Source organism: Schistocerca serialis, chromosome 8 (genome assembly GCF_023864345.2).
Source record: "Schistocerca serialis cubense isolate TAMUIC-IGC-003099 chromosome 8, iqSchSeri2.2, whole genome shotgun sequence".
NCBI classification, from domain to species: Eukaryota; Metazoa; Arthropoda; class Insecta; order Orthoptera; family Acrididae; genus Schistocerca; species Schistocerca serialis.
The window spans coordinates 259,011,460-259,036,858 of record NC_064645.1 but is presented as its reverse complement, the minus strand read 5'-3'; the positions used below and the strand labels follow the sequence as shown (position 1 = coordinate 259,036,858).

The 25,399-nt window shown below is 39.3% G+C and overlaps 1 protein-coding gene across 1 annotated transcript; it reads right to left on the bottom strand.

The window, feature by feature from the left end:
• Positions 1-736: 736 nt before the first annotated feature.
• Positions 737-25,366, bottom strand: LOC126416129 (uncharacterized). Its single transcript, XM_050083666.1, has 2 exons — positions 25,109-25,366; positions 737-3,640 (listed from the first exon to the last, which is right to left on the bottom strand). The coding sequence occupies exons 1-2, from the start codon at positions 25,218-25,220 to the stop codon at positions 3,285-3,287; spliced, it is 468 nt and encodes a 155-aa protein (XP_049939623.1). The 5' UTR covers positions 25,221-25,366; the 3' UTR covers positions 737-3,284.
• Positions 25,367-25,399: the final 33 nt, after the last annotated feature.

Here is a 25,399-nt window from a genome sequence, read left to right as displayed (position 1 = left end):
ACTTGACGCAGGATTTATTGAATATGAATACTATATTGGCTGTCACTGAATACCAAAAAGGCAGTTTAACACCTTGGTTTTCCTCTTCCTATTTCCAGCACACTGTGTTTTTGTAGCTAAATTTTACAGTCGCTGACATTGAGAACTCACATGGGCTAGAGCTGTTACTTCAAACTCTGTTCAAGTACTTTACTTCAGTCTACAGAAGATCCTCATCTAAAGCTGACATGAGCCTGTGTACTAACATATGAACCAATAATACTTTTCTTTATATTTAAAATAGAAGTTGTGGCCATTTAAATATATACTAGTGTGTTGGGTTTTGAAATATCATATGACTCAAACACTATTAACCTAATTATTAATCAGGATCTCCTGAAGATGCAGTATACTGCAATTCTTCAACTTTTCTAGTAACAAGAAAAATGTTGAATCATTACTGCTGTGGCAATGTCTTGGGAAATAAAAATAATAATAAAAAAAATTACAAAATAATGTATATTCAAGATGCAACAGTCATTGACAATATTTAATTTTCTTCTTCCACTCTGACATTTAGGTTCCTGGGGGCAAAACTGTTGGTTTATACCACTACTTTCTTATCCAAGCAGGTCTTTTTGACATACTTTAGCATCATTTGAAGTTTGTGAAAGCAGTTTTGCTGTATCCTGTGCAATGAAAGAGTAATATGTTAAGTAGTAAATAGTAAGAAAGTGATAGAATTGAACAAGTCAGATTTTCAGTGAAAGTAATTATTTATTCCTTCATTGTACTAAACAACAAGCAACTAGTGCTTGATAAACTTTGTACTACACATAAACAGCAACTTGGTACTTCATGTAGGATTTGCAGGAAGTAAACATATAAAATCCCACCTGTTCCTCTGATACCAGCATCCCTTCTCCCCTCCCGCCACAAGAAATACCAGGTTATGGTACACACATACTTACAATAATGTAGTCATGCCTATTATGATTCTCTTTAAAATGACAATTATTTCCAAGAAGGCATCTATGCACACTACACAAATCAACATTATACACGTACGACAACACAATCTCACCATTGCTAGATCACACAGAAATTCCAGTTGAATTTCCTTTCTAATGTCTTTCTTAATTTTCAAAGTAAGATGAATATTTGTGTGACACTTCCAAAGCTTCATAAAAGGCACTGTTCTGAAGCTTTTAATTACTTTATTAAAAGGCAAGCTGTTGAAAGCAGATATTATATACATCTGTCACTGCCCCATTTTACAGTCACCAGTTTAGATTTTTATCACTGAAATCATGAAAAAATACATCGTTCTCATTGCTAACTTTAAATGCTGAATAGTCTCTCCTGAACATTTTTTTTCTTTCTTTTAATGCAGTAATCCCTGCCAACATCATACAGCAGAATTTGGCAAGAATTTTTGGGGGAAAGAGAGACCTCATCACTTAAAGTAATACAAGCTATCTCTTTGGATATGTTCTACATTTTATTAGTAGCAATTATGTAACACTTTCTGATGAACAAAAAAAAAAAAAAGGCAAAAATCATCGGCTAACAGTAGGCAGATTATACTTATATGACTGCATACAGTAGTTTCAGTGAGTACACAACATCATGATATAGGCACAAGGCTGAAGACTAGTTATGGAAGATGAATAAGTATTGCAATTGACACTCGTGGGAACATGGGTTTGCAGATTTTCAGCTTGGTCATCTACCTCAGAAGCTCTTAAATTCTAATTTTCTTGTGTAAAACACAAGCACAGGTAATTTTTCTGGTGGGGTACCTACAATTTTCATTTAGCTGTGAGTAGTGTTGGAGGAATTGCTGCATAAACATCTTACAGGCTGGGGTCTTTAGAGAGAGACTGCAAGGTTGGATTGGGAAAGGATAAGGCAGAAAATTGGACACTGATCTCTTTCAGGAAAGCATCCTGGGCTTCCTCCTGATGTGATACAGGACAACTATGGAACATCTGTATCTGCATGTCTGCACCTGCCCCCTTAATGTGTTAAGAGTGTAGCCCTTCTATATACCACAGCATTAGGAGGGAGAGAGGGATCATCATACGAAGTACAATTAGAAAATGGTGATGATAAAAAAGTATCTGGCTGCAGACTAAATTAGTGCACTTACGCAGAAAAGTGGCGAAAGGTACAACTTACATAATACCAAACACCATTGTTCTTGTTAATTGTTATTTACCTTTACCTAAAGACTCACTATCTGTGTGATTTTCACATAAAGCTTGTATTACAGCTATCTCTGCATACTGTGAAAACCATTAGTAGACGTAACCTTCTGGTCCACAAAGACAACTAAACTAAACTATAAGACAGCTACAATCGTAATAAACGCTATATAACGGTCTCATAATTTTGTTTGTTAGTGTTGTTCTCAATAATCAGCATGTGTTGTTTCTTTAGGCACAATAGCTAAAAAATATAATCTGCATAAAAGCAGCAAGTCTGTCAGAAAACCAGTATATAAAACTCTAAAAATGAAAAACAGACATTATCTGTTGCATTCATAGTTTAGAACACTATATGCTGTACTTTTAGGTCCGCTTATTTTATGTTCTATGTTGAGAATATTAAATGAAGCTACTATTTCAGATGCTGTATAGTACATTAAATAATTTTCTTATGGCCATTGTATTAGACAGTTACATTTAAACAAAAAATGTAAATCTCGTATGTATCCACTAGTTTTTTCCACACTGGCATAGAGTACCTTATACACCCCAGTATTAAGCTAAATACAGCATTCTACTTATTACTTATTAGCATAATCATTAGTACCCTTCACTGATACTTGTTTCTTTTTCTTGTTTCCACATTGTTGGATAGTCTTCTGTTAAGTAGAATCCAGCCCAGAATAATGACTACAGCAACTGATGTTCAACAGTCAAAAGTGCGCGACCCTTCTTTCTCTCTCACTTTTTATATCAGTCACAAAAATGTTTAATATGTCAACAATGATGAGCACATAATATTGCATAAATTTAGGTTAGAGCCAAGTTCATACACCTGAACAGGAAACAGACATAACTTGTAGAGTTGTCATTTATAATTCTTGTCACAGTGGACAAATCCACTTCTAATATTTGCCAAAATTGCTTAATGTCTTGTGTGGCAGACATAAGTAACATTTTCTACAAAATACAAATATTACAAATCATTCACACCAGAGACACTAAAAAATTCCCACAAAATAGCTCTATTACAGTAGCAAATGTATGTATAATGTATTGACATTACCACAATTAATTACAGAGAACAGTAGATATTTAAGGTGCTTGCTCATTGTTGGACTTGGCCTCAGGTAACTGTTTATGATTTGCTTTTTCTTCAGCTGAACTGACGCTGTTATCTCCTTCTTCAGTTTCCTCAAACAGTTTTTCAGACAACTGGTCAGCCTTTAGTAATTCAACTAGTTCTCCAAAAGTGAGAGCTTGACGTTCTGGTGCAAGACGACGGAATAGGACATTAGAATTGTTTAGAGGTGCATCCAACAAAAGATCTTCAGCTGAATGAGTAGTCCCTTCAGATAGCAGTCTCACCATACAAGATTTGTGAGTTTCATCCAAAGACTGAACCAGGTCTTTCTTTGTTCGCTTCAGCTTCAATCTAGCTAGTTTACTCTCTGAAATCAAACAAACATGTCATAAGTTCAAATATTTGTGTGTGTACAATATGCCACAAAGTCTTTCATAAGGTTTCCTTTTTAATTTTTGTAAATAACTTAGGTCTCCTACTGCTGAACTGTTAAATGGAAGACACAGCAATCAACATCTATTAGTTGGTAGCAATGCCACTTTTAGCAGGTGAGCAGTGTGTCCATGCATGCAGGAGTTCCAGTTTTGACGGTAGACTGAATGACCTCATTTCTGCACTCTTCAAAGTAAACATATCATTCAATGTTTTTTCAACAGGGCACTTAGTGATGGAATACAGAACAACGGAAAATTTAAGAAAATTATTATAATTATCTTTCACTGTTAGCTGGTAGGATTTGATTAACCTTGTAGCAAATGTAAGTAAATGTGCTATTAGAACTGTGTTTATGAGGGCACTGCACTAAATGTTTGTCTGCCGGCTAATGCAACAATGTTTTATAATCTTACAACGCTATGGATTCGGACTTTCATTTTGTTTTCAAAAAAGCTTCAGACACCCACTCCTCTTAGTTTTATCACCCTACTTTTACTGCTGCAGCTGTTAGAATCTAGGCAACAAAGGGCAGTAACAATGAAGAACTGAAAGTACCGTTGCAGCTGACAGCACTGTTGGCTGCACAATGGAAACTTGTTTGGAAATGTCAGATGCAAATGAATAATTGGTAAATAAGGAAGTATGAAGGATGATTAAAGTATGAAGGATGATTAATGTTTTAGGACGTGCAAAAACATATTACACTGCATAACACTTCTGTACTGTTTTGTTTCAATGCAAATTACAACATATTTGTGAACATTGTAAATACACAGCAGTGCTAAAAATATTATTATGACAGAAAGTTACGCATATCAATAAAAATAGTATCCCAATCACAACTAGTTTGGGAATTTCATTGCATATTTAATTACTTGTACTGGATATCATTGCCAGTGGCTATAAAATGTAGCAACCAGGTGACTACGAACCCAGAACCAGGACTGCCTGAAAATAAATTAATAATCAGTGATAGGATTTTGCTTTCAAGGTGCTTTTATGTGTACAGATGTTTATACTGTTATTATACGACTCTGAATTTGTAGAGTATTATTTTGTAGTTGACTCTCTTTAGAACAAATGCAAACAACAGTAAAAGGAGTAAGGCCTTATACATTTTCTTTGCATATGTATAAAATACATGCTCTTAATTTTAAATTCTAGCATCTACAGGCCTTCACCATACGCCAATAAAAATTCACTTTGCACAGTGCATCAACCAGAGCAATAATACAAACTTGATGTATGACACATTGTATTCCATCTTCATGGTCAGCTTTGCCACATATAACACAAGTTACTTGCTTCTTAGTGATCAAAGATTTTTGACCTGAAATGTTAGCATTTATAACACCACATAGAAATGCAGTTGGAAGGTTGTATATTTGATGCAGAGTCAACATGCTTTAATACCATTAAGAATGCAGCTATTTCTTCCAGATTCTACTGCCTCATTAGTAGGTGCCACAATGCAAACCATGATGAGTAACAAAATGTAGCACTTTCGAGGTAAGTCCTTCATACAGAGTATGTCAGGTAGCCATAAATAATCAGTAGCATGTCAATACCTAATATTGCCATGTTGCCAGAGCTACTTCACATATGTGAACCGTCTAACTCTAACATTGACTGTCGCAAAACTCTGCTATCAGGTGGAGAATTGTAGAGTGCTAATCTATAGATGTGTGTGCACTACACAAAGGAAATGGTTATTCTGGTACCATAGTATGTGCAGTGTGCACATTGGGGCTATTTAGTTAAAAGAACCTCTCCTTAGTGTCAATACCAAATTACCTGCTAATATCAAAGATGGATTAGCCAGATTACTCTCAAAAGAAAACTTTATTCCTTGCAGATTGGGAAAAAAATGTTAATGTGGTATTAGTAAACTGCAGGAGCATCCACGTTAAAGGTCAGTGAATTAATATCACTTATTAAAGGTAATGAAACCCTCATAGCATTAGCACCGATTTGGCAGAAACCAGAAGTAAATCCTAAATTCAAAAATCCTAATTTCAAATTGGAAGTTTCCTGATTATGCTGTTGTAATAGGGAAAGACTTCAACTTGCTATTTATACAATGGGAGAGACACACAATTGAAACTGGTGCTGGAAGTAGCAATTAGTGAGAAATTGTTCTGAATGTCTTGGGTGAAAATTACTTCGAGCAGAAAGAGTGCCTGCTCATGAGGGCAAAGTCTTAGACCACACAGTATGAATCAGATGATGTAGAGAAGGGCGTCAGTTGTTATTAGGCTGTAATAACATCAATGACTACAGGTGTAATAAGGAATGTTAAGAAAGGTAAGGAAAATATTTTACTTTAGTAAGATGGACAGGATACAAACTGCAGAGTATTTAAGTTGTCGATACCAAATGTTTACCTCTGAGGATGAAAATGTTTAGCACAAAGAGAAAAAGAATGAATAAATTAATTGGTTTTAAAGTACCCAACTTCAAGGGTCATTGGTCCCTTCATACTGGATATGTCACAAAATTGAGACATGAATTAATAAAAGAGTCATGGGATTAAAGATAATAAGGTAAGGCAAACATTAGGCAGAAACAGCTGTAGACTCATCACACAGTTTGTCATGGGGTGGAAGATTGGGGCCATACTGAGGGCATGGCAAGATAGACCTGTGCAACGGCATACGCACATAGGGGGCATAAAAACTTACCTCGGGGGAAAAAAGCTCTGAGAGAGTCCTCACACTGCTGTCATAGTGTCTTTCCTAAGGTGCAATTTTGTCATAACAGCACAATACAAAAACGACAATCATAAGAGGTCTATTGCTAACACAGTTTATGTGGCAACAGTGCATTTCGGCATGCTGTATTGCAGCATACTACTTGACCATAGAAGGCTTCTGACTTGCCAGCTTCTGCCAACTGAGGACTGGAGTGAGAAAGAGACAGAATGCTTCGTTGTATCTGACTGATATGAAAAATGGAATAAACAGATTTCACATAAATCACACCATTACACCTGACTAATTTCCTATCATGAAACACATTAAATGTAGCTCTATATTATTTTCAGAAATGTGCACCTGACTTTGATGTCAAATATAGTACAGTTATTGGTACAGCAGAGCTAATTAAAGAAACAGCTTATTTCAAATTCTAGATGAAAGAGTTGCTGAAGAGCAGTGACACAGCTTCCCATTTAGATATTTCAAAGAATTTTTCCAAGTATGGGTTAAGAAACACATATGCAAACACTCAAATGGCTTTGAGGATATTTATGAGAATGCCAGTGATTGCTGTTTCAGTAAATTAAAGGTGATAAAAGACTACTTATGATCAAGTATGGTTGGAAGCAGACACTCAAATTTAGCTCTCTTGTCAGTAGAACACAACAAAGTTGGCAAATGTTGCTTCGATGACATAATCAATGAATTTGCTTCGCTCAACAAAAGAAAATACAAAGTCAAATTTATAATTTAAAAAAAAAATCCTGTAAAGGAATATTTTCTAAGCTCTTAATTTTAGCCTTTTTCTTTTATTTCTAATTAGTAACTTGTGCACTCAATTATTGACAAAATTATTTAATTGGATAGATAAAAAAAATGTCACCAAGTGGCGGCAGAGCACACACTTAAAGGACGGTTGTAATTGGCAAGCTTTTGGAACCAGTGGCTCCTTCTTCAGGCAGTGGCTCCTAGCCCTTTTCCTAGACCTCCCCAGTCCTTTTCCTTCAACCCTCTTCCTTCCTCATCTGCCTGAAGGAGCCACTGGCTCCAAAAACTTCCTATTACAGTCATCTTTGATGTGTGTGTTCTGCCGCCGGTGGGTAAGTAGATTTTTTTTATTTACCAAATTAAATAAAGATATATATTTTGGTTTTTTTTCAATTTTTTTAGAAAGTTTATACAACTTTCAGTTTATTTATACTGTAGTGATACGTTTAACTTGTTTTTTACAGTATTTTATATTAAAACAGTTCATTTACTATATGTGATATTTTTCAACAATGTTTCATTTTTATTAAACCTTACAAAATTTGTAAAATCTGTGAAGATGAAATGGATTAATGTAGTTTTATGTGGGAGGTGGGGGGCAGCTTTGGCAATTTTGACAGGAGTGCAGGATCCCATTCGTAAAACTCAGCAAAAGACCAAACTCCACACCAAAACAGCCTCCCTCACCCATTGTACCTATGCAATAGAGTCAACAAGTAAGCTATCTAATATGAAGAGCACAAAACAATTTTTAAAAGCAATTAAAACTCATGGTGCTATTAATGTTGAGTAGATGTGTCATGGGCCATATCAGCCTTCTAGTCTTCCGCTTGGGACAGCCAGAGGTCCTCCAGGGCTAAAACTGCACCAGAAAATGACACGCCACCACTGTCTAACAGCCAGCAGGACCATAACAATGAAAGGTTCAGATGAAAGTATACACTCCATTCTGGTGGATGAAATTTAAAACCTGACTCACGACCTCGACATTATCACACAGGATTTCGGTAAGTGACTCAGTCAGTTGTGAAACACTATGCAGCAACAAAGGTGGGACACCCAAACAGGACATAAGCGGCAACCACGTGAGTGTCTCAAGTACAACAAGGTGGGGTAGCTTGTCACGGAATAGATCAGATTGGTGTGATCAATACACAGACAACAGAGGATGGTGGACACACAGCAAGATGATCACTGGGAAAAACTGCCACAAATTCATAGACTCTTTTATAGTCTATAACTCTTTGTGACCCTGAGACTCCATTCTCTGTTTCATCCTGTCAACAGTCAGTGATATAATGTCGTCTTCATGTCAGATCCTGGTATCTTTAATTCCAGAGCACCCTGTCCACTAGCTTCTTGCAGTGTGGCAGGCTTGTGGTTGGGGAGAACAATCATCCCAGTAGCGGATGCAATAAGGCTTAGAGAGCATCTTCTTGCAGTGGTCATCTGCAGTTACCACATTCATACACTTAGAAGATAATGTGGCCAAATTTAATACCTTGAAGCACCACAAGGTGAGTATTGCATAGGATTTTATGTCACACAGCTTACTTTATTTGGCAATAAGTCACCCTCAGAACTCAACACAAATGCTTTGGTGTCTACTTTGCTACTTTTAGGTCCTAATTTTGGACCAGATGGATAAAATGGACACCACTTCCTTCTAAATTTGCATATATCACAATGCCTCGCCCATTTGAAGTATATATTGACCATACTTAGATTCCTTGGGGAGGCAGGGAGATGGACAGAGAGAGAGGGGGGGGGGGGGGAGGGATGGGGGAGGATTTAATTGTGACTGAGACATCACCAAGCTTGTCACAGGTTAGCAAAGGGCATGACCGATCAGGGACACTGTTTTAATGAGCATGGATCCATCCCGTAGTCTTTTTATTAAAGTGACCTGCCTGTACTTGTCTTCCATTACCTCCGTAAAAACTTAATGGCTCAAATGGCTCTGAGCACTATGGGACCTAACTTCTGAGGTCATTAGTCCCCTAGAACTTAGAACTACTTAAACCTAACTAACCTAAGGATATCACACACATCAATGCCCGAGGCAGGATTCGAACCTGCGACCGTAGCGGTCGCGCGGTTCCAGACTGTAGCACCTAGAACCGCTTGGCCACTCCGGCCGGCTAAAAACTTAATGGCTTAGTATTTAAGAAGGGTTCACCATCTGTCCTGGAACAGACCACAAATCAAGGCACGTATCTCTCTCCTTTAATAGGTTGCTTTCCATTATGATTCTTATCTAATAAGGGAAACATATTGAGGTTATATCTATCTGTCTTAAAGTAACTCTATTGCTCTGATGAGACTGCTGGGGAAATGCAGCCACCAGTGTGGTTCAGTTTGATTCTGTTCATTGTGACTAGTTAATTCATCATGGTGTCACCCACTCAACCAGGAACTCTCCACATAGGTGCCACTTCACATAAACAATTGGCCACTGGCATGGATGTCAGTGCCTAGATTGCTTGTGCCCCAGAAAGTTAGACACATTCTCCTGGAGTGCAGGTACCAACAGCATATTCCCTGCATAGTCAGGACACCACTACCATGCATATATCAGGTGGCGTATCTTCCATCCCCCTTCTGCCTGGGTGTTGGAGTGACATTCCCTACAGAGTCTGCCCTACTGAAAATTTTTGAAAATAAAGTGGAAGTCAAACCCATTAACGGGCCCTTTGTAGGTACTGGTCATCCAAAAGAGGTGCAGGATTTAACAGAAAGAAAAGAAAACTGAGTAACTGTAAGCAGAAACTGGAGGTACGCCTGAGCTGACATTAACATCACTTGTTTGTGAATCCGCAATGAAAAATCAATTTTTTGTTTTTCATCTTACACCAAAGTTTAACGTGTTTTGAACAAATTAATAGTTAAAAGAATTGAATTGGACACCAGGAAGTTGTTTAAAAACCAACTTGAAAATCCCTTGGTGTGTGGCCACACGTTTCCGGTGCTTCCACACGTCAAATGTCGTCTTTGGACCCCCATTGGAGTTAGATATACTCTACATCTACATTTACATCTATATCTACATGGATACTCTGCAAATCACATTTAAGTGCCTGGCAGAGGGTTCATCAAACCACCTTCACAATAATTCTCTGTTATTCCTATCTCATACAGCACACGGAAAAAACAAACACCTTTATCTTTCGGTGCGAGCTCTGATTTCCCTTATTTTATTATGGTGATCATTTCTCCCTCTGTAGGCTGGCATCAACATAATATTTTCACTTTCAGAGGAGAAAGTTGGTGACTGAAATTTCATCAGAAGATTCCACTGCAACAAAAAACACCTTTGTTTTAATGATGTTCACCCCAAATCGTGTATCATTTCAGTAACACTCTCTCCCCTATTTCACGATAATACAAAACATGCTGCCCTTCTTGAGCTTTCTCAGTGTACTCCGTCAATCCTATCTCGTAAGGATCCCATACCATGCAGCACTAGTCCAAAAGAGGATGGACAAGCGTAATGTAGGCAGTCTCTTTAGTAGATCTGTTACTTTTTCTAAGTGTCCTGCCAATAAAATGCAGTCTTTGGTTAGACTTCTCCACAACATTTTCTATTTGTTCCTTCCAATTTAAGTTGTACTTAATCATAATTCCTACATATTTAGTTGACTGATTTATCATGAACCTAAGTTTAATGGATTCCTTTTGACACTCCTGTGGATGACCTCACACTTTTCGTTACTTCGGATCAAATGCCAATTTTCGTGCCATACAGATATCTTTTCTAAATCATTTTTCAATTTGTTTTGATCTTCCAATGACTTTACTAGTCAAAAAATGACAGCATCACCTGCAAACAACCTAAGACAGATGCTCAGACTCTCTCCTAAATCATTTAAATAGATAATAATACTAAATACGAGAAGCAAAGTTGCCACTCACCATATAGAGGAGATGCGGAGTCACAGATAGGCACAAAAAAAAACCCCTCTCACAATTATAGCTTTCGGCCGCTAAGGCCTGCGGGTCACACAAACGCAACTCACACACACAATTGCTGTCTCAGGCAAGTGAAACCACTCTACAAGCAGCAGCACAAGTGTATGATGGGAGTGGCAACTGTGTGGGGGTAAGGAGGAGGCTGGAGTGGGAAGGAGGAGGGATAGAATGGTGGAGGTGGCTGACAGCATAGTGCTGCAGGTTAGACTGAGGGCAGGGAGAGGGTGGGGGGGGGGGGGGGCAGTGGAGAAGGAGAGAAATAAAAGGACCGGGTGTGATTGTGGAATGGCAGCTATATAGTTCTGGAATGGGAACAGGAAAGGGGCTGGATGGGTGAGGACAGTGACTAATGAAGGTTGAGGCCAGGAGGATTACGGGAACGTAAGATATATTGCAGGGAAAATTCCCACCTGCACAATTCAGAAAAGCTGGTGTTGGTGGGAAGGATCCATGTGGCACAGGTTGTGAAGTAGTCATTGAAACGAAGGATATGTTTTGCAGTTAGTTCAGCAACAGGATTGTTCCCTTGTTTCTTGACCACAGTTTGTGGCTGGCCATTCATGGGGACATAGAGCTTGTTGGTTGTCAAGGCTACATAGAATGCAGCACAGTGGTTGAAGGTTAGCTTGTAGACCACACAAGTGGTTCACAGATGGCTTGCCTTTGATGGGATAGATATAGGTGATGTTAGTGACCGGACTGGAGTAGGTGATGGTGGGAGGATGTATGGGACAGGTATGAGCCATTGGGAGCAGCAGATGGACGAGTATATTGTGTAGGTTCGGAGGATGGCAGAATATCACTGTGGGAGGGGTGTGAAGGATAGTGGCCAGAACATTTCTCATTTCAGGGCATGACAAGAGGTAATCAAAACCCTGCCAGAGAATGTAAAATGACAATTGGGTAAGGTTAAGGAATGTGTGTGAGGCATTGTCCTTTAAGATTTCAAATTGTTTCTTTCCTCACAAGCAGAACCACAAGTACACATGCAAGAGTTCTTCCAGAAATATCAGATCAATAACAGACCATATTTTTGCAAAGAAAACTTCCAGTGTAAGAACAAATGATGTTAGAGTCTACAGGGGCACAGAAAGTGGCTCAGACCATATCCTGTTAGGTGCAAACATGATAGTAACATCCACAGCCCAAAGACAAATTAAAGAGGAAAATATTCCCACAAGAGCAGTGGACACTATGAAATACAACTTCAGATAGCTCAAAACAAGAGTCTGTACAATACCTTTATAAATTACGGTTGTATAACAAAGTGAGGCACTTAGAAGAAGTAGTAGTGGAGCATATGTACCAAGGAATTAGAAAATGCACACAAGAAACAAAATTTGAAGCACTGGAGAAGCAAGAAGAAAAACTTGTGGCTCCCACAATGGTGGGCTCAAACCATCGAAAAAAAGGAACTCTAAAAATAACGTTCTATAACAATCGGCTGAGAATACGGCACAAACATGATTGACCTTTGTATGTAAGAATGAATAGAGAAGTAAAAAAGGACATCTGCAAGAGGAAAAATCAAATCTGGGAGAATAAATGCGAGCAAGTCGATCAATGCATGGGTGGCACAAAAAATGGCGGCAGCATGGAAAATGGTTGCGGAGCCAAGGAAAGAAGTAAAAGAAAGAGCAACCTGCTGATCATGAGTTTTACAGAGGAGGGGAAGCATTTTAAAGGCCTACTAAAAAAACAAAGGCCAAAGTACAGGAGAACCAGAATGGTGAAGAGGTAGAGAAAAGAGGTACAGATGGTAGGTACGTAGATAAAAATTGGGAAATCACCAGGGCCTGTAAATGCACCAACAGAATTAGTTAGGTATCACCCAAACATTCTATATGAATATCCAAGCAATTTATTTAATAAATGTATCTGGTATGGGGAGCAAATTCCAGCAGAGTGGAACTTGGTGTATCTAGCCCCCAACATAAAAAAGTAAGCAAGAAAGTGTGTAGCACCTATATTTTCAATTAGCAGGCTGCATGGGAGGATTTTAAAATCAAGAATGGAAATGTATGTAAATGAAGTCGAAGAATGAAGTGGCTTTAGAGGAGATAGATCGTGTAGATAATGTCTTTACTCTAAGACAGACCATGGAAGAGAGATTGAAAAGGAATCTAAGCAGTCATTTGTTCTTCATAGATCTTGAGAAACCACACAACACAGTGCCACTAAAACTATTGTTTAAGGTGCTTTGATCAGGGGAATTGCCAAAAATTTCTGTAAGAAGTACTATAAATCGCAACAAGTTGGCGGAATGTGTCATGAAAGTGGGGAAAGAAATTTTTGAAGAGACCTTCAGAGTAACTGCGGACTGAAACAAGGAGGCTGCCTGTCTCCCACACTCTTTAAGATGTATTTGCACAAGGCACTGGTCTATGGTATAGAAAGTGCAAGAGCTTGCGGACTGAAGTAGGAAGCCAGAGTATGCACACACTTTCCTATGCTGTTGGCCTGGTTGTTGCAGCAAACGGTGAGGAGGATATATCTTACATGCTTAGGAAGTTGTTGGAAGAGTATAAAAAGTGGAGTTTGAAAATTAATTCTGAAACGATAGAATATCTACGTCATGGAGAAGAGGGAAGAAAGAGGGTGGTTTGAAAAATTCTTAGAATCACCACAAGAGGGCAGTGCTATGCAATGAGTTGTTCATGTGATATTCATTGGACTGTTGCCTGTAAACACGTGTCACGCCAGTGTTCTTGGAAGACAGGTGTGGCGGTGACATGGCTCTGTTGTTGTTGTCGCATAGTGATTTGCGAAGACAGGGGGGGGGGGGGGGGGGGGGGGGGAAGAAAAAAAGAAAAAAAAAAAAAAAAACAGTGATCAAGTACTTCATAAAGAAAGGTATGAAAATGAAGGACATTCACACCGATTTGCTGAATACACTGGAGGATTGTGCTCCTTCATATTCAACTGTTCCCAAGTGGACAAATGAATTTAAATTTGGTCAGGAGATCTCAGATGATGATCCGCGCAGTGGTTGGACAAATTTTAACTGAAGAATTGGAAATGAAAAAAAAAAAATCTGCAAGATGGGTGCCACGACTCTTGACGCTGGATCAAAAATGCATGAGAACTGACATGGCACAAACTAAGGTATGAATTTTTGCCACACCTGCCTTACTCATCTGATATGGCTCCGTCAGACTTCCATCTCATCACAAAACTGAAAATTTTTCTTGGTGGATGAAGATTCACTTCAAACAAAGAATTGATAGTCAGAGTCAACAACTATTTTGCAGGCCTGGAGGAAACTCATTTTCTCTACAAAAAGACTACCATGAAAAATAAAAGAGTTTCTATGATGTGAGTACTTTTTTTCTAAAGTGTGTAAAGAGTTTAACTACCTGGGTAGTATCCTTTCATGCGATGGACAGTGTGACAAAGATGCCCAACAATGGATCCAGCAGTGAAGGGCAGCTACACAAAAATCCTGTGTTCTGGTCCTCAAAAATGAGTCTAAATGTTAAAAAGCATTTACACAAATCCATTGTGGAACCAATAACAAGCTACAGAAGTGAGTGCTGGGCAATCAGAGAAAGAAATACAAAGAGCTTTTGAAATGAACCACTTAAGGAAAGCATGTAGATTTTTCCAACTTGACCACATAAGAAATGAGGCAATAAGAAAAAGGATGCACATTCATTACTGCATTACAGACAGAATTGAAGAAAGACCACTAGGATGGTTTTGGCATGTCAAAAGAATGGATGAAGACACATGGCCCAAGAGAGAATTTTCATGGAGAAGAGGAGGAAGACCACAAAAAGTGTAGCTAAAGACTATCCAGGCTGGGGCGGGGAGGGGGAGCGATAGTACGGTGGGAGTGGCGGACAGTGAGGTGTTGCAGTTTAGACGGTGTGCAGGAGAGAAGGTGCGGAGGGGGGAGGGTCAAGTAGCAGAAAGGAGATAAATAAAAATAAATTGAAAGACTGGGTGTGTGAGTGAAATGATGGCTGTGTAGTGCTGGAATGGGAACAGGGAGGGGGCTGGATGGGCGAAGACAGTGACTCATGAAGGTTGAAGCCAGGGAACGTATGATGTATTGCAGGGAAAGTTCCCACATGTGCAATTCAGAAAAGCTGGTGTTGGTGGGAAGGATCCATATGGCAAAGGCTGTGATGCAGTCATTGAGATGAGGGGTATCATGTTTGGCAGTGTGTTCAGCTACAGGGTGGTCCACTTGTTTTTTGGCCACAGTTTGTCAGTGGTCATTCATGTGAACAGACAGCTTGTTGGTTGTCATGTCTACATAGAATGCAGCACAGTGGTTGCAGCTTAGCTTGTAGATCACATGACTGGTTTTCACAGGTAGCCCTGCCTTTGATAAGATAGGTTATGTTAGTGACCGGCTGGAGTAGGTGGTGGTAGGAGGATGTATGGGACAGGTCTTGCGTCTAGGTCTATTACAGGGGTATGAGCCATGAGGTAAGGGATTGGGAGCAGGGGTTGTGTAAGGATAGACGAGTATATTATGTAGGTTCGGTGGACAGCGGAATACCACGGTAGGAGGGGTGGGAAGGGTAGTGGGTAGGACATCTCTCATTTCAGGGCACAACGAGAGATAATCGAAATCCTGGTGGAGAATGTAATTCAGTTGCTCCAGTCCCGGATGGTACTGAGTTATGAGGGGAATGCTCCTCTGTGGCCGGACTGTGGGAGTTTGGGAGGTTGGGAGGTGGTGGGAGACTGGAAAGATAAGGCACGGGAGTTTTCTTTTTTTTGTACAAGGATGGAAGGCTAATTACGTTCAGTGAAGGCTTCAGTGAGACCCTCGGTATATTTAGAGAGGGACTGCTCATCACTGGAGATGCGACGACCATGGGTGGCTAGGCTGTACGGAAGGGACTTCTTGGTATGAAATGGGTGGCAGCTGTCGAAGTGGAGGTATTGCTGGTGGTTAGTAGGTTTGATGTGGACAGAGGTACTGATGTAGCCATCTCTGACGCGGAGGTCTACATCTAGGAAGGTGGCTTGCTGGGTTGAGTTGGACCAGGTGAAGCAAATGGGGGAGAAGTTGTTGAGGTTCTGGAGGAATGTGAATAAGGTATCCTCTCCTTCAATCCAGATAGCAAAGATGTCATCAATGAATCTGAACCAGGTGAGGGGTTTAGGATTCTGGGTTTTTCGGAAGGATTCCTCTAGATGGCCCACGAATAGGTTAGCATAGTATGGTGCCATGCGGGTGCCCATAGCCACACCGTTGATTTGTTTATAGGTAATGCCTTCAAAGGAGAAGTAATTGTGGGTGAGGATTTAGTTGGTCATGGAGACTAGGAAGGAGGTTGTTGGTTTGGAATCCATAGGGCATCTGGAAAGGTAGTGTTAGAGAACAGTAAGGCCATGGGCATTAGGAATGTTAGTGTACAGGGAGGCGACATCAATAGTGACCGTCATTTCACTGCCACACCCAGTCTTTTAATTTCTTTTATTTTTATTTTTATTTATCTCCTTTCCGCTACTTACCCCCTCCGCACCTTCTCTCCTACCCTCCGTCTAAACTGCAACACTTCACTGTCTGCCATTCCCACCATACTATCCCTCCCCCTCCCCACACGAGCCTCCTCCTTAACCCCACCCAGCCGCCACTCCCATCATGCACTGGAGCTGATGCTCACAGTGTAGTTACAGCTCTCTGAGACTGCAGATGTGTATGCAAGTTGCACTGGCGTGAGTGTGTGTGCGCATGCGTGTATGTGTGTCTACTGCTGACAAAGGCCTTAATGGTCGAAAGCTTTGATTGTGTGAATATTTTTATTGTGCCTATCGTGGTTCAGCATCTCCGCTATATGGTGAGTAGTAACTTTCCTTCTCTTGTATTGTTGAAGATGAAGAATGGCAAGATCAAGGATTTGGGCAACAGAGATGCAGTATGAAGCAACAGCTGTAGGATCCCCACAACATGAAGTAGTAAAAAAATATGCATCCAACAGAAATAAGCAAGGGCCTGAATTAAGAACGGAGAAAGGAAACTGTAGAACTATTACACATGTGAAACTAAGGAATGCCCAGAAGAATTCCTGGTTACACTAATTATCCAAATACCAAAGAAACAGGGCATGGTACCAGAAAATTCAGTGAGAACAAAAATGTCAGTTCCTTAATCTTATGCTGTCTACATAGTGGTGTGGATCATAAACAAAAAATTGGAAACATTGAGTATACGTGAAATTGCCTTTCTCACTGGCAGAAATGCTACTCCATGTTGTGTGGAAGTACAAACAACAGTGGGTGACAGGATATTGCCCTTCTGAACAGCTGTACACTGGGTGGAGGCTTTCCAATGTGGGCACACAGCAAAGAAAATGGTGTTATCCAGATTCACCATGTTGACACACGGTGCGACAGACCCCATCGCCTCTTAAGGTGATATCCATTTTGCCATAGGACAGTCAAAGTTTTCTACAGTGTCACTCTTTTATGGACGGCCACACCATCAATGTCCAATACTACCACAACTTTGTGCTGTACCATCTGCAACATACTCTTCGGCAAAAACATCCGGGTTTACTGCACAATACACTCTTATTCCATGGTAATGCTACAGCCCACACTGCAGACATCATCAAGAATTGTGTATAGTGGTGGAGGTGGGAAATCCTCTCTCACCCACCTCATCCACCAGACCGCAACCCATGCAACTCCGACCTCATTCCACAACTGATAAAACCATTGGTTGGCAGGCACTTTGCAAACAGAGCGGATATCCTCACAGCATTTTGGTGACAGGTGGCACACACTGGTGGTGGTGGTGCCAATAGCACTCAATGGCTTTCCCACTTCCCCATAGTTGGCAATGTTGTGCAGATGCACAGTGCGACTAATTTGAAGGACAGTAGTTGATTCATTCTTGTTCCATCTGTATTTGTACACAATAAATTCACATGTAGTTCCAGTGCATTTATTTCTTCTAACTCTTTGCCATGACCTACTGTACTAGAACCCTACTGTAATCGTACATTGGCAGATACACTATGCGCATCATGGAATTCCCATCTTTTTGCATTAATGCAAGATATACCACAGTTGCGATGAATTATGGGCTGACCCCCATATATTGAAGGAAAAATGAATGGACTGGAAAGACACACAGCATCTGTCAGTAAGGGCAATCCAGGAAATAAAGCAAAAGAATACATGCAAGAATCCATGTTGCATACAACTATGCGGACAGCAATTACTCCCTGCTATGCCTAAGAATTTAGCAATGTAATTAACTATCTCACAACCAAAAAGTGTCAGAGTTTATAATACCTCACGTAAAGTACTAAAATCCTATTCTTCATACATGGAGTAATCATGAAGTTTCAATTATCACCTCAAGAAACTCAAGCTTTATCCACAAAACTTGGTGATGAGTTTGTCCTTCTCCAGATATTCAATCTTCAATGTGACACTTTTTTTCCCCAATGATTGCTGACTTGTTTCAAATGACTCTGAGCACTATGGGACTTAACATCAGAGGTCATCAGTCCCCTAGAACTTATAACTACTTAAACCTAACTAACCTAAGGACATCACAGACATCCATGCCTGAGGCAGGATTCGAACCTGCGACCGTAGCGGTCGCCTGTTTCCAGACTGAAGCGCCTAGAACCGCTCGGCCACACCAGCTGACTTGGTCAAGGCTTTGGTTGGAAGTACGTGCATTTGGCTGTTCACCTGAACCATTAGTCTAATCAGCTCATGTACATTTGCTTTCCATTTGTTTTACTTACAGGAGACATGAAAAATTTATATTACAATAATTTTTACACTAATAAATAATAATATAACAGTAAAATGATACTTCTATTAACTGCTATATATTTTAGTGTGTTATAACAGGTTTTACCTGGCTCAAATTACCAATTTGTCCAAAATGGCTCAAATTACCAATTTGTCCAAAATGAATTCATATACTGACAGCATTTAGTATCAGTGCCTCATGTAGCTTTCTTTTCAATAAACCTAAATTAATCTGCATTGACATGTTCACTTTTAATTTATAATAAATTTTTGTTCCCATGTATTGAGGAGCCTGGGCATACGGTTTGAACTGGTGGGTAGCAAGCATGAAGTCTTCTTTCTTTCTTGAGTCGTGTTTGAACAAACTGATTATCTTTGAATAATTCCTGTTTTGTATGCGTAATGATGATAATCTCATAAGTATATTAGGATGAGAAAATTAATTACTGTAGTTTTACAAATAATGGACAAGATGGTTCTTTATGACATAAGTGAACATGTTCCGAAAGATTTCTTTTCGAATCTTTAATATGCACACTATAGTCAAGTTTCCACGAAAAACATACCAGACCTAATAACAGATTAAAGGTAAGCTATATATATGTTGCTTTTAGTGTGTCCATGTCAGTTGCAGTTGTTAATATTTGCATTGCAAATGAAAAGGTGCTCAATTTGTTAGCTAGGAGTTCAATGTGTGCCTGCCATCTCAATTTTTTATCCAAATTTAATCCTAAACTTTTAACCAAGTTAATTTCTTTTATATCTTGGTTGTTGCAAATAGTCTTATTCTGCTCGCATTTTGACTGTTTGATCTTGAATTTCATCATGTGGGTCTTAGAAATGTTTAGATTCAATCCATTTAGTTGAAACAAAGCTTCTAAGGCACTGTGGGTACTGATCCGTCACACGAGAATCCTCCCTGCATCCTGATTTTCAACACAGTAGTATTACCTGCAAATATAACTGACAGGTAGCTGATATTTAATGGTAAACCATTCACATAGAACAAATAATACTGGGCCTAGTATGAAGGATTTGGGGGGGGGGGGGGGGGGGCAGAGCCAATACTTTCCAGTCAAAATAATAATTTGACCATAAAGAAATGCTAATTCTTTCCTTTCTGTTCCATAATGTTTGTTTTGTTCGTAAATAAGGAAGGCATGGTTTACAGAACCAAAGCCTTTGTGCTGTTGCAGAAGCTTTCTCGCACCTTACTGTTTTTGGCCAATTATGTACTCATTTTCCAAGCAAAAATGGTTAGTGTATATAGCGTATTTTCCCTGGCTGAAAACCAAAGTGATTATGTAGGATAATAGAATATTTTGAAATTAAGTTTTGGATTTTGGTATCACCAACTTTTCTGAAACATTTTAGATATCACCACTGTTATGGATGCAGCATGTTGCTTAGTTGGGAGACCATATTGAACTCACAACTTTCTGACTGCTTACAGAGCCATTTTCTCACCTGGTGGCAAAAGGTAGAACTATTTTTTTTCTGCATACTCCACAAGCACACCGATTAATGAACAAACCTACAATGTTTCAGCATCCTGCAATGTATACAGCACGTACTGCAGCACTCAGTACCCGATCAGTTTAACTACAGCCTCCCGACATATAACTTAACTACCATCGTACATCCAAAATGAAGGAATGGTCCTCTTTTCTGATGAAGCTAGTATTATAATGAAGCTTAATGGAGAAACTTCACTACTTGGAAATAAAAATATTTTCTTTAAAATTAATAACCAATTTCCTGCAAATGCACTGTCAATGAACTTGGATAAATCACAATAAATATGATCCTCACTAGTGTGATGCATCTTAGGATATTTCTCAAGTGTGTGGGACCTGTACCAGATAGGACTATCAGGGTATATTGAATGAATACAAAGAAGGGCAGCACGAATGGTCACAGGTTTGTTTTATCCATGGGAGAGTGTCACAGAGATAACGGAAGCCTCATGAAGACAAGTTTCCAGAACCGGCTTTAAATGACTACTCTATGGATATACTACAGCCCCCTACATATCATACACACAGGGATCATGAGCATAAGATTAGAATAATTATTGCAAGCACAGAGGCATTTAAACAATCATTCTTCCCATGCTCTAAATGTGAATGGAACAGAGAAACACTTAATTGGTACAATGGGACCTACTCTCTGCCATGCACCTCCTGTTTGTTTACAGAGTATAGATGTAGATGTAGGGTAAATCAATAAATGAAACAATGCTCTAAGGTCTTAGGTGTTTATGTTTATAAGAACTAGAAATGTAGGTCACACATTACAAATGCTCTTAAACATCCAATATCCGCAATTTGTATGTTATGGGTGGTATTTAGGAGGTGAAAAATGTCAAAAATTTGATTTACTTTTCTTATTGTCATTCACAAATGTCTTATGGCATCATACTCTATTTAATTTCCCAGTGACGAAAAAAAAAAAAAGTTTATTGCACAAAAGTGAGTGGTATCCACTCTAGAACCTCTTGTACACAGCTCTTTATACATTTATGCATGCTGGCAACAGCCTCACAATACACTTACTCCCTTATGAAGTATGTTGTCAACAACCAACCACAGTTCAAACCAACAGTATCATTCATCAATGTAATGCTAGAAGCAGAAATGAGTTACACTATCCATTACCTTGCATTAGTGTAGCACAGAAAGGAGTGAACATTCGCCCATAAAAGCCTTCGGGTCAATTGAATCTATCAATAACAGGCTTTGGCTTTGATCCGTGATGTAACGACATTGTGGCATATGACATTGTGCATGTGCAAACAGAAACAGAACAGCACACTGACAGTATTTGTTTTTGTGTTTACGTTATTTTTTTGACTATTTGTGTAGATGATAGTGAGCTTTAGTGTACCCTGATGTCTAGGTTAGGCAGAAAGATGAAAGTCTGATTGTGTTCTGGCAAAGCCAAAGAATGTGAATACAAAATCTTAGTTGGGAAGACATACTGATCTGTAGAATAGTGTGAAGTCTAGTTTAAGCTGAAAGATGACACTTTGGTTTTGAGATGGTTAAGCAGTATCAAAGAAGTCCAATTATGATCCACAGAACATGCAACTAATTAACCAACCAACCAAGGGTGTCTGCAGAAATGAATCCTAGAGGGGGGGAAGATTCCGAAACTGACGGTTCTGATATAACTGACTTGGTAAGTTTAAGAATTTGCAGTACCCAAGTACTAAATTTGACAAGAAGTACATAAAACAAATAATTGATAGTTTCAAGTCAATACTGTCTGAAGAATCATGAAAGAAGGTTGTATACATGGAAGAATCCTGGAGATACTAGAAGGTATCAGATAGATTATATAATGGTAAGACAGAGATTTAGGAACCAGGTTCTAAATTGTAAGACATTTCCAGGGGCAGATGTGGACTCTGACCACAATCTATTGGTTATGAACTGTAGATTAAAACTGAAGAAACTGCAAAAAGGTGGGAATTTAAGGAGATGGGAACTGGATAAACTGAAAGAACCAGAGGTTGTACAGAGTTTCAGGGAGAACATAAGGGAACAATTGACAGGAATGGGGGAAAGAAGTACAGTAGAAGAAGAATGGGTAGCTCTGAGAGATGAAGTAGTGAAGGCAGCAGAGGATCAAGTACGTAAAAAGATGAGGGCTAGTAGAAATCCTTGGGTAACAGAGGAAATATTGAATTTAATTGATGAAAGGAGAAAATATAAAAATGCAGTAAATGAAGCAGGCAAAAAGGAAAACAAACGTCTCAAAAATGAGATCCACAGCAATTGCAAAATGGCTAAGCAGGGATGGCTAGAGGACAAATGTAAGGATGTAGAGGCTTATCTCACTAGGGGTAAGACAGATACTGCCTACAGGAAAATTAAAGAGATCTTTGGAGAAAAGAGAACCACTTGCATGAATATCAAGAGCTCAGATACAAACCCAGATCTAAGCAAAGAAGGGAAAGCAGAGAGGTGGAAGGAATATATAGGTCTATACAAGGGCGATGTACTTGGGGACAATATTATGGAAGTGGAAGAGGAGGTAGATGAAGATGAAATGGGAGATATGATACTGCGTGAAGAGTTTGACAGAGCGCTAAAAGACCTGAGTTGAAACAAGGCCCCGGGCGCAGACAACATTCCATTAGAACTACTGATGGCCTTGGGAGAGCCAGTCCTGACAAAACTCTACCATCTGGTGAGCAAGATGTATGAGACAGGCGAAATACCCTCAGACTTCAAGAAAAATATAATAATTCCAATCCCAAAGAAAGCAGGTGTTGACAGATGTGAAAATTACTGAACTATCAGTTTAATAAGTCACAGCTGCAAAATACTAACACGAATTCTTTACAGACGAATGGAAAAACTGGTAGAAGCCGACCTCGGGTAAGATCAGTTTGGATTCCATAGAAATATGGGAACACATGAGGCAATACTGACCTTACAACTTACCTTAGAAGAAAGATTAAGGAAAGGCAAACCTATGTTTGTAGCATTTGTAGACTTAGAGAAAGCTTTTGACAATGTTGACTGGAATACTCCTTCAAATTCTAAAGGTGGCAGGGGTAAAATACAGGGAGCGAAAGGCTATTTACAGTTTGTACAGAAACCAGATGGCAGTTATAAGAGTCGAGGGGCATGAAAAGGAAGCTGTGGTTGGGAAGGGAGTGATACATGGTTGTAGCCTATCCCCGATGTTATTCAATCTGTGTATTGAGCAAGCAGTAAAGGAAACAAAAGAAAAATTCGGAGTAGGTATTCAAATCCATGGAGAAGAAATAAAAACTTTGAGGTTCGCCGATGACACTGTAATTCTGTCAGAGACAGCAAAGGACTTGGAAGAGCAGCTGAACGGAATGGACAGTGTCTTGAAAGGAGGATATAAGATGAACATCAACAAAAGCAAAACGAGGATAATGGAATGTAGTCGAATTAAGTCGGGTGATGCTGAGGGAATTAAATTAGGAAATGAGACACTTAAAGTAGTAAAGGAGTTTTGCTATTTGGGGAGCAAAATAACTGATGATGGTCGAAGTAGAGAAGATATAAAATGTAGACTGGCAATGGCAAGGAAAGCGTTTCTGAAGAAGAGGAATTTATTAACATCGAGTATAGATTTAAGTGTCAGGAAGTCGTTTCTGAAAGTATTTGTGGGCGAGAGGGTTTGCATGTTTCAAAGAAGTAGCGTCAGCATAGCTTATGGCAGAGTCTTCCAAGCTGGCCTAGTCTCTGCAGACAAACCATACGAAGAGAGTCTCACAATGTCCCATCTTTCCCACTTCCAGTCTTCGTGTTTACTTTATCTGTTCTGTCAGGTGTGCTGAGCTTAAGGCCCTGGGAAGATACTGTGGCTAGGGAATTACAACCTGATATATTGCCCGATCCTACAGGGTGAGAGTTGAATCAGTGGGCCAGCTCCTCAGCATCCGTAACAAATATTTTCTCAGCTTAAGATCTCAGTCAAAAACATCAGGAAAATACCCAGATTGTATCATCAGAGAGACAAAAATGGCTAAGGAAAAGGACTATGCATGTAACAACATGGAAAGTGCACAGTTTGGGTACAAAGAAAAGAGACGTATTCCAGGAACTAGGGAGGTTGAAGGTAGATGTGTGTGTCCTCAATGAAATAAAACTCAAGGGTATGGGAAATAAAAACATAACAGATTTTTACAGTGGCATTAAAATGGAGGAAAGGATGGGATAATGACAGTAGAAATTTCAAAATATGGCCACAAAGTTATTATTGTCGGTGCTGATTCGCCTAGAAATGATGTTAACAGAAAAATCAGTTGAGGTTTACAGAAAATAAGAAAATATTAGAAACGGGGCTTAGGAGCCGTTGGAGGTTTTTTAAACGTGGATATAAGCGAAAAAAGAAAATCAACAATACCGGTACACAAAGGGAGAAACTTAGAAAACGAAATTGGATTAGGCGTGTACTGAAAAAAACATGACAATTTAGAAAGGCTTTTTAGGATAAGAGATGAAGCGTCACGTACCTAAGAAGACTCAGATATTGGCGATCTGATTAATGGGTTTAAACAAAATCCAAGGACTTGTTCCGAGGGCATAAAACTGATGATGATGTCTAGTAAACAACCACACAATACTTCAAAAATGTCACTGTATACACTAAACATTGTCATTCGAGTCAAAATAATTTCAGATTGTTTTTCGCATTTATGTGGCAGTTGCTATTACATTGTGCGTAGATACGGGCGAAATTACCTAGATTGGCTAAATATTCCACAGAGTCGGGCAGCTTGCCGTCAGGCTCAAAATTATCTTCGAATGTCATAGGGCTGTTCTCCTGCGACTCTACAGCTGGCCACGGATCCATAACAAGATGTTGACAAGCGGAGAGGCGTACTCTTGTCAGTACGCACGTGTCACAAATTAAACATAATGTTCTTTTATCAGTGCTACCAGTAGAAGTTTACGATTACAGGCTGTCACAGGAGTTTAAGTGTGGAACATTTACAATAGTTTGAAAGCAGTTAAGAGACAGTATTACTTTCA